General features: G+C 43.3%; 1 protein-coding gene across 1 annotated transcript in view; it reads left to right on the top strand.

The window, feature by feature from the left end:
• LOC135712662 (inositol-pentakisphosphate 2-kinase-like) overlaps positions 1-14599 on the top strand; it is a 46045-nt gene that overhangs the window by 2433 nt on the left and 29013 nt on the right. Inside the window, exon 2 of the mRNA XM_065235604.1 lies at positions 13571-13720. Coding sequence (XP_065091676.1) covers positions 13571-13720 — 150 coding nt within the window. The remainder of the gene's footprint in view (positions 1-13570; positions 13721-14599) is intronic.

The following is a 14599-nucleotide window of genomic DNA, read 5'->3' as shown; positions in this document are numbered from 1 at the left end:
GCTTGCGATTACATTTAACGTCAAGTCAGTCACAATTCCATGACGATGCTGCATCAGTTTAGCACAGTATTGAACAGTAGAAAGATACCATGGTCCCATAGAACGTTATTGAATATTTCTGGATTTGTTCCGCTGGTTCCAGAGCAATGGCCCGGAACATATTCTGTGGAGTACGGGTCTTCATCCGACCAGAGCTTTTCAGAAACGTGCCATACCCACAATGCGATAAATCAATTAACATGAGAATTGAAAAATAAGATCAATAAGAGTCATGATGAGGGACCAGCACCACGTTGGCCACACCCGGACATGTTCCGGGTATCCCCGGGGAAGTAGTCTCCTTCTTCTTGTTGATAGTGACAAGACTCGGCTTTGTCCACCGAGGATGATCTTGAAACAAGGGGAAAAAATTAGTTAGTTGTCTTCATCTATGTGATTCCTAATCTTCTATTTGTTGTTCGCTAGTTTGAAGTGGTTAAGACTAGGGTTCTGATGCATGGTCATTATCGGTGTCATACCTTAATTTTGTTGCTAAGGAATCCAATTTTGACTGACAAAGGGGCGCGCCTTTTGGAGGGTGTTTCAACACTCCGAAGGGTATAAATAGCGGGACTTTTCAATTAGAGTCGGATCCTTGCGATAAATGCAAGAGTGGCAACTGTAAAAAAATCGAATACTGCATCATTTCTCAATAATGATGGAGTAATACGACATGCACTAAACTAAGGACACGGGATATACTACAATAGATCAAGTAAGCAGTAGTGTTAGGTCCCGAACAGAGAAAAAAAAACTTATTGCGTGCTCTCAACTTAGTGTTCTAGATGCACTTCCACAGTTATTAATTGAGAGCTTTCGATGCCTGTACCATTTTTCCATTTGTATAATTGGTTGGCAAAAGTACAACCATACTTCTATGCCCAGGGAAGTCGAGAAATTTTCCAATAAGAAAAATTCTTAGACCGGACCGGGAATTGAACCCAGCCACCTCCAGCATGGTCTGGCTTTGTAGCTGCGGCTTTACCGACTGAGCTAAGGGAGGGGAAGTGGTAAATCCTTTTTAAATCAAAATCCATCAAGCGATACATCAAATAACATGAGAAACTGTCAAACTGAGTATCGTAAGAACTACACTGGCCACATCCGCACATGTTCCAGATACCCTAGGGGAAGTGGACAAAATCTGTCTTGAGGCAAATCTCATGATGCGACGTGTTGTCTAACATTTCTAACAAATGTTTTTCTAATGGGACTGACTTGCGGTTATTTTTCGCTGTGAGACAATTTGACTTGGTATTGTTTTTCATTTTTCTTGTACAAACCACCTTTTTTCAGTAGGCCTTTTTAATGCACCACCAACGTAGAGGGCACCACGCGAGTTCGATAGGAAACGTCAACCAAACTGTTTATTTACATCAGAATAAGGATTTTTCACAACGCAAATTAAAGCATTTTTCATTGTACATCTTGCCAATTTCCATCAGTAATTGTCTTATTTTACGATTTTCTACACATCTGAACTGATTTGCACCTAAACTATTCACATACAAGATATTCGGAAGATCATAACCACTAAGCCACTATTGGAATTTTGCATTGTTCTCAACAAAAATATTCCTGTAAACTAGCAGACACTTAAATTTTTCAACTATAGATCAAGTTTTCAAGCATCTCAGATGAATCAATTTATCAGGAAAGTGAAAAAGTGTCCCGCTTCCAATGTCTCTCGGAAAAAAATTCTACTCATAACACTCTTTTTGGCGTTCTCATATTCACCACCAGAGGTTGAATCGATCGCTTAGTTTCTATTAAAAAGGCGTATAGCACATCTCAAAAAACATAGAAAGATAAACTGAATAATGATGCTAACTCAAAATTGATAAAAATGCAAATGGGACTGACTTGCGATTGCCGACAGAATAGTTCTAAAAGTGTCTAGAATGAATCATTTGCGAGAAATCAATGTATTAAAAGTTAATTTCTAAACATCTTTCCAGGGTTCCTTCTAAGCCAGTGGTTCTCAAACTTTTGTCGCTTTCGACCCACTTTAAGGAATCCCATACGACCCAATAATATTGAATACAGATTTTTAATAACACTAGAAAAGGATTCGAATGGCGTTGAAGCAGCTTAGGAAGACATCAGTCAAAAATCGACCTTGAATGTGCGAAAATGATGTAAAAATTTAATGAAAGAGCAATCGGAACGCATGCTTAGATTCAAAATGTCAAAGCAGTAAAAAAACTAAATAGGAAAACAGCTCAAAACGAATAGCTGCAGAAACACCAAAATTAAATTAAAACCACTAAAACAGCCTCTTTCATAATAATGTGGAAATGCCAAAAAATGCTCGAAAAAGTCAAGATGGCCCAGACTTTCTAAACCGGCATTGAAATGCCAAAATGCCATTTAACCCATGAAGCCCATTTATCATAAAAATTTCATCGAAAATCCATAAATGATTTTGAAGCAGGTTGTTATTGAAACTCAGTTTGGATTATCTCAGGATTAATTTAACATCAGATAAATTTTGAATATTATTTGAAAAGCAATTTTGCAGAGTTTCTGTGACCCACCTGACAGCAGCCCGCAACCCATCGACTATAGTAATTTTTAGCCACTTGTGGGTTAGTTCATCACCAATTACTCTTTTTTTTTTGTGTTAGAGGACGTTTCTAGTTATTTTTTACCGTTAACCGTCTCCCAGTGCTTTTTTGTTTTTTCAAGCCTATTGTTGGCGTTTGCATGTTTTTCGTGTTTTAAAGTAAATACACCCAACCGGGGGATGTAAGATTCTCTTACAATTATGTGGGATTCATCATCAGAGGATGTTAGTGGAGATCGCATGAACCGAGGATGCGATATACCTAGCTGCGGTCCAGTGCAAGAAAATTGGAGACCGAAAAATGTAGAGTGTATTAGTGAGGTAAATTAGTTATGTCGTAAAAAACTGAAAACAGACTGCCGCGGCTGGACTCGAACCACGAACGTCACGATTATCAGACCTGTGCTTTCTCCACTGCTCTCTACATGCTTCAGAATATGGAGAGCCTAAAAACAAACATGAAGCGCTCATTTTCTCGCATACTCGACTTCGTATGCTTTTTCTGCTGGAGAGATTCGAGGCAAGTGTGTGCGTCGTTCTACAATGTTCTACAATGTGCGTCGTTCTACAAGCTTACTGGTATAGTCGAAAGTGTAGATAGAAGACGAAATAAAAATGACAAAAAACCATTACATTGCCTGTAAGGTCAACTTCTAACATTCGCTGGGATGTTCATGAACAGAGGATGATAGGAAGTGGAACTAACATTCATTGTAATAAATTTTTGGTTTGCGTGTATAGAAGCAGTCTCCGAAAATCATCCGGCTGTTTAAGGTAGTTCCTTGTCGAGTCCTTAATCTAATCACGCTTCGTAATTTCAGACCGGTTATAGGAAAGTTCAGCGCTCATCAGCTAACGAACACCGACGGCCTCAAACTCATCGATTTCGCCGCCTCTAAGAACATGGCCCTTACGTAGTACCTACTTCCAGCATAGCCTTCTGAATCGGTACACCTGGAGATCGCCGCCGCAGACAGAATCGCAAATCGACCACATTTTGATCGTCGGAAGGCACTTCTCGGACATTATCGACGTCAGGACCTATCGCGGCGCAAACATCGATTCGGACCATTACCTTCCAATAGTGAAGGTGCGCCAAAAACTTTCCGTTGCCAACAACATTCAGTACCGACGTCCGGCACGGTATAATCTGGAGCGAATGAAGCTGCCTGAAGTTGCAACTGATTACATGCAATGCCTCGACGCACCGTTGCCGGATGAAGGAGAGCTCACCGAAGCGCTTCTTGAGGGCTGCTGGAACAACGTGAAAGCAGCCATTAACAGCGCTGCTGAAGGTGCCATTGAGTTTGTGGAGTGGAATCGACGGAACGATTGGTTCGACGAGGAGTGTCAAACGGTTTTGGACGAGAAGAACACAGCGCGGGCAAGGATGCTGCACCAAGGAACCCGTGGAGCGATACAAACAGAAGCGAAGACAGCAATACCATCTTTTTCGGGATAAGAAGCGCCACCTGGAAGAGATGGAGTGCGAAGAAATGCAGCAGCTGTATCGTTCTCACGAAACGCGCAAGTTCTACAAGAAACTCAACGCATCCCGCAAAGGCTTTGTGCCGCGACCCGAAATATGTCGGGTCGGGTTAAGGAAAGGGGTATCTTGACGGACGAACGTGAGGTGATTGATAGGTGGAAGCAGCACTACGATGAACATCTGAATGGCGCATAGGCAGAGGACCAAGGCAGCACGAGGAATGGGTTCGTCGGTACAGTGGATGAGGGGGGCATGCAAGCTCCCACGATAGGTGAAGTTAAGGATGCACAATTTAGAATGTGAAAACTAGCGAGCGATCACCGGTAGCAAGCAGATTTGTGGGAAGTTATCAAGCCGGTTTTGTGGACGGGCGATCGACAACGGACCAAATCTTAACGTTGAGGCAGATCCTTCAAAAGTGTCGTAAATATCAAGTCCCTACGCACCACCTATTAATCGATTTCAAGGCCGCTTATGATACTATTGACCGTGAAGAGCTGTGAAAGATTATGGAAGAGAACGGTTTTCCCGGGAAGCTGACCAGACTGATCAGGGCTACGATGGATGGTGTACAGTGCTGCGTGAAGATATCGGGTGCGTTATCGGACCCGTTTGAAACTCGCAAATGACTTCGACAAGGCGATGGTCTTTCCTGCCTCCTGTACAACATTAAACTAGAAGGTGTTATGAAACGTGCGGACTTTAACATGCGGGGCACGATCTTCAATCAGTCCAGCCAGTTCATCTGCTTCGCTGACGTCGTGAACATTGGCGAAAGAACGTTTCGGGCCGTGGCGGAGCAATACACCAGGCTGAAACGTGAAGCAGAGAAGGTTGGATTAAAGGTGAATACGTCGAAGACAAAGTATCTGTTAGCTGGAGGAATCGAGCGCGATAGGGCTCGCATAGGCAGAAGCGTGACAATCGACGGAGATTAGTTCGAGGTGGTGGATGAATTTGTGTACCTCGGATCATTGGTGACATCAGAAAACAACTGCAGCAGAAAAATTCGCAGACGTATAATAGCCGGAAGTCGTGCTAACTACGGACTCCACAGGACCCTTAGGTCAGGTAAACTTCACCGCCGTACTAAATGTACAAGGCGCTGATAAGACCGGTAGTTCTCTACGGGCACGAGACGTGGACGATGCTCGAGGAGGACCTGCAAGCACTGGGTGTTTTTGAACGACGAGTGCTTAGGACCATCTTCGGCGGAGTATGTGAGAACGGTGTATGGAGGAGAAGGATGAACCACGAGCTGGCATAACTCAATGGTGAACCCAGTATCCAGAAAGAAAGCCGGACAACAATCCCGCAAAAATGGTGTTTGCCTTGAATCCGGCCCGTACAAGACGCAGAGTAGCACAGCGAGCAAGGTGGTTAGATCAAGTGGAGCAAGATCTAGGAAGTGTGGGACGGTCAAGAAATTGGAGACAAGACGAACCGAATTAGTTGGCGTAACATTGTGACGCAGGTGCAATCCTGAGAGACGTCGGACCAGGAAAAGTTAAGTAAAGTACGCTTCTGATAGTCAGGAAGTTGACGATGCCAATAAGTCAAAGTTTACCAAAAAAAATGGTAAGAAGGCGACGGGCAACAAAAAACAAAGCACCGGTGCGTTGAAGTTAAAATGCAATCAAAAGTACTTAAAGTAATTAATGCGTTTTGAAATAGTACTGACGGTAATTATTGCTGATTGTGCTGAATTTCGCGTCTATTATGACTCAATTTTATGTCAAAATTTACGCTGAATTGAAGTATTGAACATTTAATTAATGTACTTTGTTTACGAAATTTCGATTGTAACTAATGGACTTAAAAAGTAGTTAATGTTCTACACTGTGTAATTAATGTAATTACTACTGTTTTAATTAATGGAATAAATTTAATAGCAGCCGTCTTGGTGCTTTCGATCATGAGTATAATCGGAGTTAATTTTGAGTAACTCTGAGTTTAACAATCTCGCATTGCTCAACAACATTTATACATACACTACCAATCATAAGTTTAAGGACACCCAAAAAAAAACCATACAAATATGTTTTGTTCAATGATCTCTCATTTTACGTTCAATTTACAATCTCCAAAGGTTATTTGAACGGTATGGTATAGCATAAGTGTTTTACTACCACTTTTATTTTAAAATTGGGCCCACCCAATTCTGAGAAAATCAGTCACGATTCTTCAGAGTTAATTTTGAAAAATATTGTAACTTTGGGTGAACTTTTAGCACACAAAATTTGAAAATCATATTGAACAATTTTCCTACGAGGAAAATTCCATTCAATACCTTTTAAATGATCTAAAGAGAACGAAAATTGGACGTAACATAACTTATGATCGGAAGTGTAGCTACCAGGTTGATGTGTTGAAACCGATGCTGTCAAGCAAAGATAATTCAGTGGCAACATTTCATAGGGGTGTAATTGCATTTGGAAATACATATTTCAACATTTTAAGCGGTGCCCTTTCAAACTAAAGCTTAACCGAGAAGATATTTCGGCAATGGAAAGGCAATTGCACTTTCGTATAGCACGCTGCGAAACATTAGCAACCACATAATATGGATTCTGATGGACAATCACAAGCAGGATTCAGGACAGCCTTAGAGGGATTCTCAGTACGGCTTCCGGGCAATATCAGAGGGGACTTCAGGCAAACCCAACAGGGATTCTGGACGATTTCAGTAAAAATTTAGGGGCATTCATGCCAGTCCAGAGATGATCCCAGACAATCCCAGGAAGGATTTCGTACAATTCCAGGCAGATTCCGTACAATCTCAGGGAGGACTACAGTCATCCCAAATGGAGGATTCTGAACAATTCTAAGTAGCATGACGAAAAAGAGATGAAGGAATTCCTGCATTCCTTCGACGATCGCCTATGTAAGTGTCAGAATAGAATCAACTATGAAGTTGGCCAAAACTAATCTATTGTGACTTGGGATGAACAGCTACATAAAAGACCGAATTCGTCAATGTTCCATGTGTGCTAAATGTGGATCATCACAACAACACCTGGCGATGAAAATTTAACCCGTTTCTGATCAAAATTTGCAACTGTCTTTTTCTAAGAGTATCAGGGGAAACAACGGAAGTATCTAGTGACAGTTGACCATTACTCTGACTTTTTCCAGCGAAAAATTTTCCGGAGATTTATATCGATCTTCCATTATGGAAGCTTGTAAATGTAATTTTGCTGGTCGCTGTACACCTCAATTATAAATAATTAGTAATGTTGAGTTTCCTCATATCAAAAACTAATTTCACAGAACAAGAAGCCTCTTAGATCGATTTTGAGAGGTTGAGTATTAATTTTCATGAGCTAAAATAATCTTCTTATAATATTAGGCCAAATTCCAACTTCTTTGATCTTGAAATCACACCATCACATCACGAAAAACTTCGAAGATCATCAATCCCTATAAAGCAAAAGATGCCCCTGGCCTGGACAAAATCAATCTAACTTGGATCTTTTAATAATGAAAACTTAATTTTGCCGTTTCATGGACATCATGCTATATTAAAGTTGGTAATCTGACGCCAAATGCTAAATTTTCTCTTAATTTAAAATATTTAAACAAAATATTCTGTCAGACGGTTGTTGTTTCCAGAACTTCTTATGCTGAAAAATACGAGACTACTTTGTTCCTTTTAGAGTAAATATGAGCAACTCAAATTTACTCGCAGCAAATGTATTTACTCTGAGTACAGCTGTCTTGCCCCTTGGCAGCCGTTGCCTCCGTCGGAATTTAAGGTTATTGCGTGCCCCTAGTGGGCTACAAAATGGTGAATTGACAACCTGGAAAGAGCGGAATACCTAGCCCTGGTCCTCACAAGTGGCGTAGCATGGGCAATGTTGCCAGTTCGGCAATAACAAAGTGAAGAGGTGCGACGCGAACACTGGCGCGGTAACCATAGTACGGTGATAGAGGAAATGCTTCACCAAACCTGAGCGTCTGTTCATCATGGAGGTGCGGCTCAAAACGGCGTCTGTTCTCCATGTTAGGAGCGGCTGATCACCGTCCTAGTGCAAGCGCGGGACTATAAACAGAGCTGTGCACGATGGTCCTCCGGCGAGACAGGGGGTTGGGGCAGGCCCAACAAGCCGCCCTGAAAAAAAAACAAAGTTGCAAATACTGAAGAAAGAAATACGGATCGGAACAATCGGCACAGACCTACGCGACGAAATAAGGACTACGATTGGAAACTCGGAACATGGAACTGCAAATCGCTCGGCTTCCCGGGTTGCGATAGGTTAATCTATGACGAACTTCAACCACGCAACTTCGAAGTCGTAGCACTGCAGGAACTTTGCTGGATGGGACAAAAGGTATAGAAAAGCGGGCATCGAGCGGCTACTTTCTACCAGAGCTGTGGCACCACCAATGAGCTGGGAACCGGCTTTGTAGTGCTGGGTAAGATGCGCCAACGCGTGATTGGTTGGCAGCCGATCAACGCGAGGATGTGTAAGTTGAGGATTAAGGGCCGTTTTTTCAACTACAGCATCATCAACGTGCACTGCCCACATGATAGGAGACCCGACGACGAGAAAGAAGCGTTTTATGCGCAGCTGGAGCAGGTGTACGCCGGCTTTTCGCAACGGGACGTCAAAATCGTCATCGGCGACATGAACGCTCAGGTAGGACGGGAGGCAATGTATAGACCGGCAATCGGGCCAAACAGCCAAACAGCGGCACTAGGTACTGCAATCCCGGACCGAAGAAATGACTGGTTTGACGGCGAATGCAAACTGTTAGTAGAGGAGAAGAATGCGGCACGGGCGAGAATGCTGCAACATCGCACGAGATTGAATGTGGAGTGATACAGACAAGCGCGGAACAGACAAAACTCGGTTTTCCGAAGGAAGAAGCGTCAGCAGGAAGACCGAGATCGCGAGACGATGGAAAATCTGTAACGCGTAAACGACACACGGAAGTTCTATGAGAAGCTGAATAGTTCGCGCAAAGGCTACGTGCCGCAAGCCGATATGTGCAAGGACTTGGACGGTAGCCTTCTCACGAACGAGTGTGAGGTGATTGAGATGTGGAAGCAGTACTATGATGAGCCCCTCAACGGTGAAGCAACAGAAAACAAAGGTGGCACGGCAACAGACCTTGGAGCACGCGCAGAAGACGACAGGCTACCGGCCCCTGATATTCAAGAAGTTGAAGAGGAGATCGGTCGGCTGAAGAACAACAATGCAACTGGTGTAGATCAACTACCAAGTGAGCTATTAAAATACGGTGGTGAAGCATTGGCTAGAGCGCTGCACTGGGTAATTGCCAAGATTTGGGAGGAGGAGATATTACCGGAGGAGTGAATGGAAGGTGTCGTATGCCCAATCTACAAAAAGGGCGACAAGTTGGATTGCTGCAACTACCGCGCGATCACACTGCTGAGCGCCGCCTACAAGGTACTCTCCCAAATTCTATGCACGAGTACGGATTTCCGGACAAACTGACGCGATTGGTCAAGGCGACGATGGATCGAGTGATGTGCGTTGTTCGAGTATCGGGGACACTCTCGAGTCCCTTTGAATCTCGAAGGGGGCTACGGCAATTTGATGGACTTTCGTGTCTGCTGTTCAACATCGCGTTAGAAGGTGTGATCAGAAGAGCTGGGATAGACACGAGTGGCACGATCGTCAGGAAGTCCATCCAGCTCCTTGGTTTCGCCGATGACAATGACATTATGGCACGGAACTTTGAGATGATGTCGGAAACGTACATCAGACTGAAGGCTGAAGCTTGACGGATTGGACTTGCCATCAACGCATCAAAGACAAAATACATGAAAGGAAGAGGTTCTAGGGAAGACAATGTTAGCCTCCCACCCCGAGTTCAGATTGACGGTGATGAAATCGAGGTGGTCGATGAGTTCGTGTATTTGGGCTCACTGGTGACCGCCGAAAATGATACCAGCAGAGAAATTCAAAGACGCATTATGGCAGCGAATCGTGCCTACTTTGGACTCCGGAGGACGCTCCGGTCGAATAAAATTCGCCGCCGCACGAAGTTGACTGTCTACAAGACGCTGATTAGACGCTGATTTACGGCCACGAGACCTGGACTATGCTCGTGGAGGACCAACGCGCCCTTGGTTTTTTCGAACGGAAGGTGTTGCGTACCATCTACGGTGGAGTGCAGATGGATGACGGAACGTGGAGGAGGCTAATGAACCACGAATTGCACCAGCTGCTGGGAGAACCATCCATCGTCCACATTGCAAAAATTGGGCGACTACGGTGGGCTGGGCACGTCGTAAGAATGCCGCATGACGACCCAGTGAAAATGGTTCTAGAAAGTGACCCAACATGAACAAGAAGAAGAGGCGCACAGCGGGCAAGGTGGATCGACCAAGTAGAAGGTGACCTGCGGACCCTTCGCAAACTACGAGGCTGGCGAACTGTGGCCATGGATCGAGTAGAGTGGAGACGACTTCTTCGGAGAGCAGAGGACAACAAGGCCTTAGCCTGATTGGTAAGGTAAGCGTGCTCCTAGTAAGAAAGCCATGGTTTGGCAAGCGGTATGTGAGTGTGGAAAGTTGTCGAAGCCACTTGTGACGAAGGAGACGATGAGCACTGAAATTTTCGTTCGGGAGTATTTGAATCGGCATCTGCGGCCCATGATCCGTTTACATGATGGCCCAGTACTATTTTGGCCAGATTTACCTTCAATGCATTACTCGAAAGACACGGTAGCTTGGTACGAAGCAAATAATGTGCAAGACGTGCCAAAAGAGATGAATCCTCCGAGTTGTCAGGAGGGTCCGGCCAATCGAAACATTTTGGGCTCTTTTAAAGGGATATCTACGGAAACACTTTAAGGCAGCGAAATCAATCGAAGAATTTGAAAAAGACTGAAGAAAAATTGCCAAATTTATCGCCAATATGTGCTGAAGCTCATGGGCAGCGTCAAATCAAAAGTTCGCTCCTTGGCAAAGGGACTACGGATTACTTTCATCCAATTGAAAGAGAATACTATAGGGAACATATACATATATATATATGAAATAAAAATTTTGTGGTCATTATCATTGTTTTGTTCCAATAATAAACTGTGCTTATACTTTCTGGGACACCCTACCCCACCCTATACTGATGTTTTGAAGAATGTTTTGCCATTTGGACACTAGTTCGAAGCAATATGAACTGCAATGAATATGTTATATTTATACGAAAAGAACGGTTTTCCATTAAATAAAACTCATCTAATTCCTGTTTCTGTATGTTTTTGCAAGAAATGTTGAATAAAACGCACTTAAACAGTTCTATTCCTATTGATTTTGTCGTGGGCTGTGGTGGGAAATGGTAGTAAATTGTAATTAAGTGACACAATTACCTATTTTGCGATCTAGTGAGCTATAATATTCATCAAATTTATGCGTAACAAAACAGTTGAATTGTATAGAAAATAATTCTTCCGTTAAAACTTTTATTAATGAGTTTTCTCAAGGGGTAGGTCACTCCGCACAACAGTCTTGGTCATCTTTTCTATCGGTGTGCTGCAAGAGTGCCACAGGTGTGCCGATTGTGCCGGTCATAGAGCAAGCTGCGATTGTTTGTTAAATATCCATCCCGGAAACCCGGTATTTCTGACACCTTGAATGTTTTGGTTTTAAATCGCAAAGATAAATCGGATGGAGGATGACGCGGGAAGTGGTGGGTGTGCAAAATTTGTTTTTTTTGTGTTCATCTGATAATAAAAGTCCTGTGTCTTAGGGTTTTATAATGCCCTCAAAAGCAGACCAGAAACCTAGCCTTTCGTGATGTGAAAAGCAACGGATCTATAAATGAACTGCTGGTCTGAGTCAATCAAACAGTACGTAATGTTGTGAACTACTTTAATGACAGTTGTCCAGCAGTGCCCCCTTTTTTTATTTACAACAATCAAATGCCTACGGGATTGTGTCGAAGGTATGCCGAAGGTTCACCGAATGTGTGCCGATGGATGTGCCCAAGCTGTGCTGAATGTAATTTCGGCACAATGTGCTGAGTGACTAACCCCTTGGGTTTTCCTCGAAAAACATTCCTTATATCAATGAAATTAGGAAATATTCACCTAGCGTTGTTTCTTGTTTTGATATTTTCTAAAACTTTGCCAAACACACCAATCCTGAAAATATTTTTTTTTGAAAAAAAAATCCATTTTGGATCTTACTTCGCATCTGTCAATGCCAAAAGAAGAGACTTTTCATATACAGAAACTTTCCCTAATAAGACACCACCAGTCTGAAATGCAAAATTCAACGAGATAATGACTTTCTGGACCACTGTGCGTCCAACAATTCTCTTATGCATTTTGATGGACAGATTTTATAAATGAAGTGGATGTTGATCGGTACTTCTGCATTTAGTAAGTTTTGATTTTAAAAAAAACACATCGGCTTTCGGAGCTGTCCCGCCTGAAATGACTTACATTTTTGCCAAAAATCAATATCGGAGCTAAACATATTTACCGGATCATATGTAGCACGGCCTCCAAACTAATCTGGTGCAGCCAAAATATTTGCATATCCCATAAACAGTGAGTACCGTAAGAATTATCGTATTGGCTTAAATCGAACTAAATACGGAATAAGTCTCTCGTGCCGAACTGGCAGCCGTGTGTAGGAAGTAGGAAGCATTAGAGCCGGACGCCACCACATCACTTCGAGGCAAAGCAGCTATTTGTAAATCGCTTTATCATTATCCACAGCCCCATCCAACGGTGTTTGGTTCAGCTTTTTCTACTCTACCTTCCTACGCCACTCGGAACCATCCGAGCAAATTAAGGCTATTTTTTAGGAGATTTTCGACCGATGAACTACTAGCTATCCACCAATGGTGTGGCGAGGCAACGTGACCTGGGAGAATAAGTTCTTTGTTTGATTGTTTGGTTGGCTGACTTATTGCTACAGCATGAGTAATGAATAAGTTGCCACTTGGAAGCGAAGAATAAATCTCAATCAATCAGTCGAAGTTGTTTTTTTTTTCCTGCGATAGACACGATTGCTTCAGCAAAAAATCCGATTTGCGATTTTCCAATTTCATCATTTCTCGATGATCTGTCGCAATTTGGCGTCACGCCCTTCCCGTGGATATGGATCTGTTGTGGCAGGCAATATTTTCCATTCGATTTATCACGTGTGCCTAATTGGATTCCCTGCCGTGCTTCGATTCACAATTTACCTTAGGGGGTTGGGACTTTTTTCACATCCATACTGTAAACTGTTTCCCGAGCGAACATTTCGAGCGATATCAGTTTCTCTGTATGCAGGGTAAGGTGGGGCAAGATGGGTCGTCTACTTGTTTTAATTATTCGATTGTTTGCTAATATCATCAAGCTCACTGAAGCCCCTAGTGCGGGTTTGAAAAAGATTTCGAGAAACAAATAAGTTAATAAATGTACTAGCTGTCCCCGTGACCCATCTTACCCCACCCTACCCTACATCTACCATCCATCGTCTAATACGGTTTTTTTTTTTGCCATTTCAGATCCCACAATCGATTTGCAGGGCTTAACCAAATATTTCCGGGTGATTGCGAGCTGCTTTTCCCGCCGGTACGTTCCCGAACCGAAGCTGGGCCGCCTCGGCACGTACGACCTGGAAGCGTTCAACAAAAAGTTAACCAAATACCGACCAGGTAAGAGCTCTGGAATGATTGGATTGGATTTGTGTTCCGATGTGTAGTTTGTGCAATAGCTTTGGCAATCGAAAAAAAAAGTGTGGCAGATATGGATGTTAACCACGACCAGGCCGGATCTCTGCTTGCAATGTTTAATTTCACATGAATGGATACATCTCGATCGATACCTTCCAATCCTGGTCAGCAGCGTGTTGCGTTCGCTCCGTATCGCGGAGTCGTCAATATATGCACCGTTTAACGGTGCTGTGGCCCTGCTCGAATGCCAGTACGATCGTACGCGTTTACACTATTAAACATTATTGCAGTTTAAAGCACTAAACTAAACTACTACCACTGACGGAGTCAGGGGGGGTGACCCAAAGGGACTTTTAGTAAGGGTTCGTTGAGAAGTGTACAGAGCCGCCCATGACTACTCAGCCTAGCTCTTGGCCAAGTTGTTGATAGCTCTGTCCAACTCAGCAGCCAGTTACCAGTGCAATGGTATCGATTCGGTTCGGATACCGTCTGAATTTATGGCTGTTTACGATCCAAAACGAAACGAAATCAAAATAATTTCCATGCATAAATTTACATAAAAGTAAATTTTTCTTATATTTTCCAATCTCTCTCTCTTACGGTCGATCGATGGCACGACCAGTGTGGCCACTGCCATCTGTACCGCGTCTCTTCTTTTTCGTTGTATTTTTCTTTAATCCAAACTCTCCTACACTCTCCCTCTAATTGGAGTCTGGTGGTCGAGTTCGACGGAATTGCTGTGTAGCCGCAAGTACAAGGGGCAAGGGGGATGCCGAGAGTGAGGCAAATAAGTGATAACAAATGCACCTGCCCGCGTCGGATTGGCCAGGAGAGCAACGGATCGATGGAATCGAGTCTGCT

The sequence above is a fragment of the Ochlerotatus camptorhynchus genome, unplaced genomic scaffold (assembly GCF_037179485.1).
Source record: "Ochlerotatus camptorhynchus isolate MF236.1 unplaced genomic scaffold, CSIRO-AGI_Acam_v1.1 ptg000499l, whole genome shotgun sequence".
Classification (NCBI taxonomy): Eukaryota; Metazoa; Arthropoda; class Insecta; order Diptera; family Culicidae; genus Ochlerotatus; species Ochlerotatus camptorhynchus.
The sequence above is the reverse complement of the archived record's forward strand: the minus strand, read 5'-3'. Positions and strand labels throughout refer to the sequence as shown.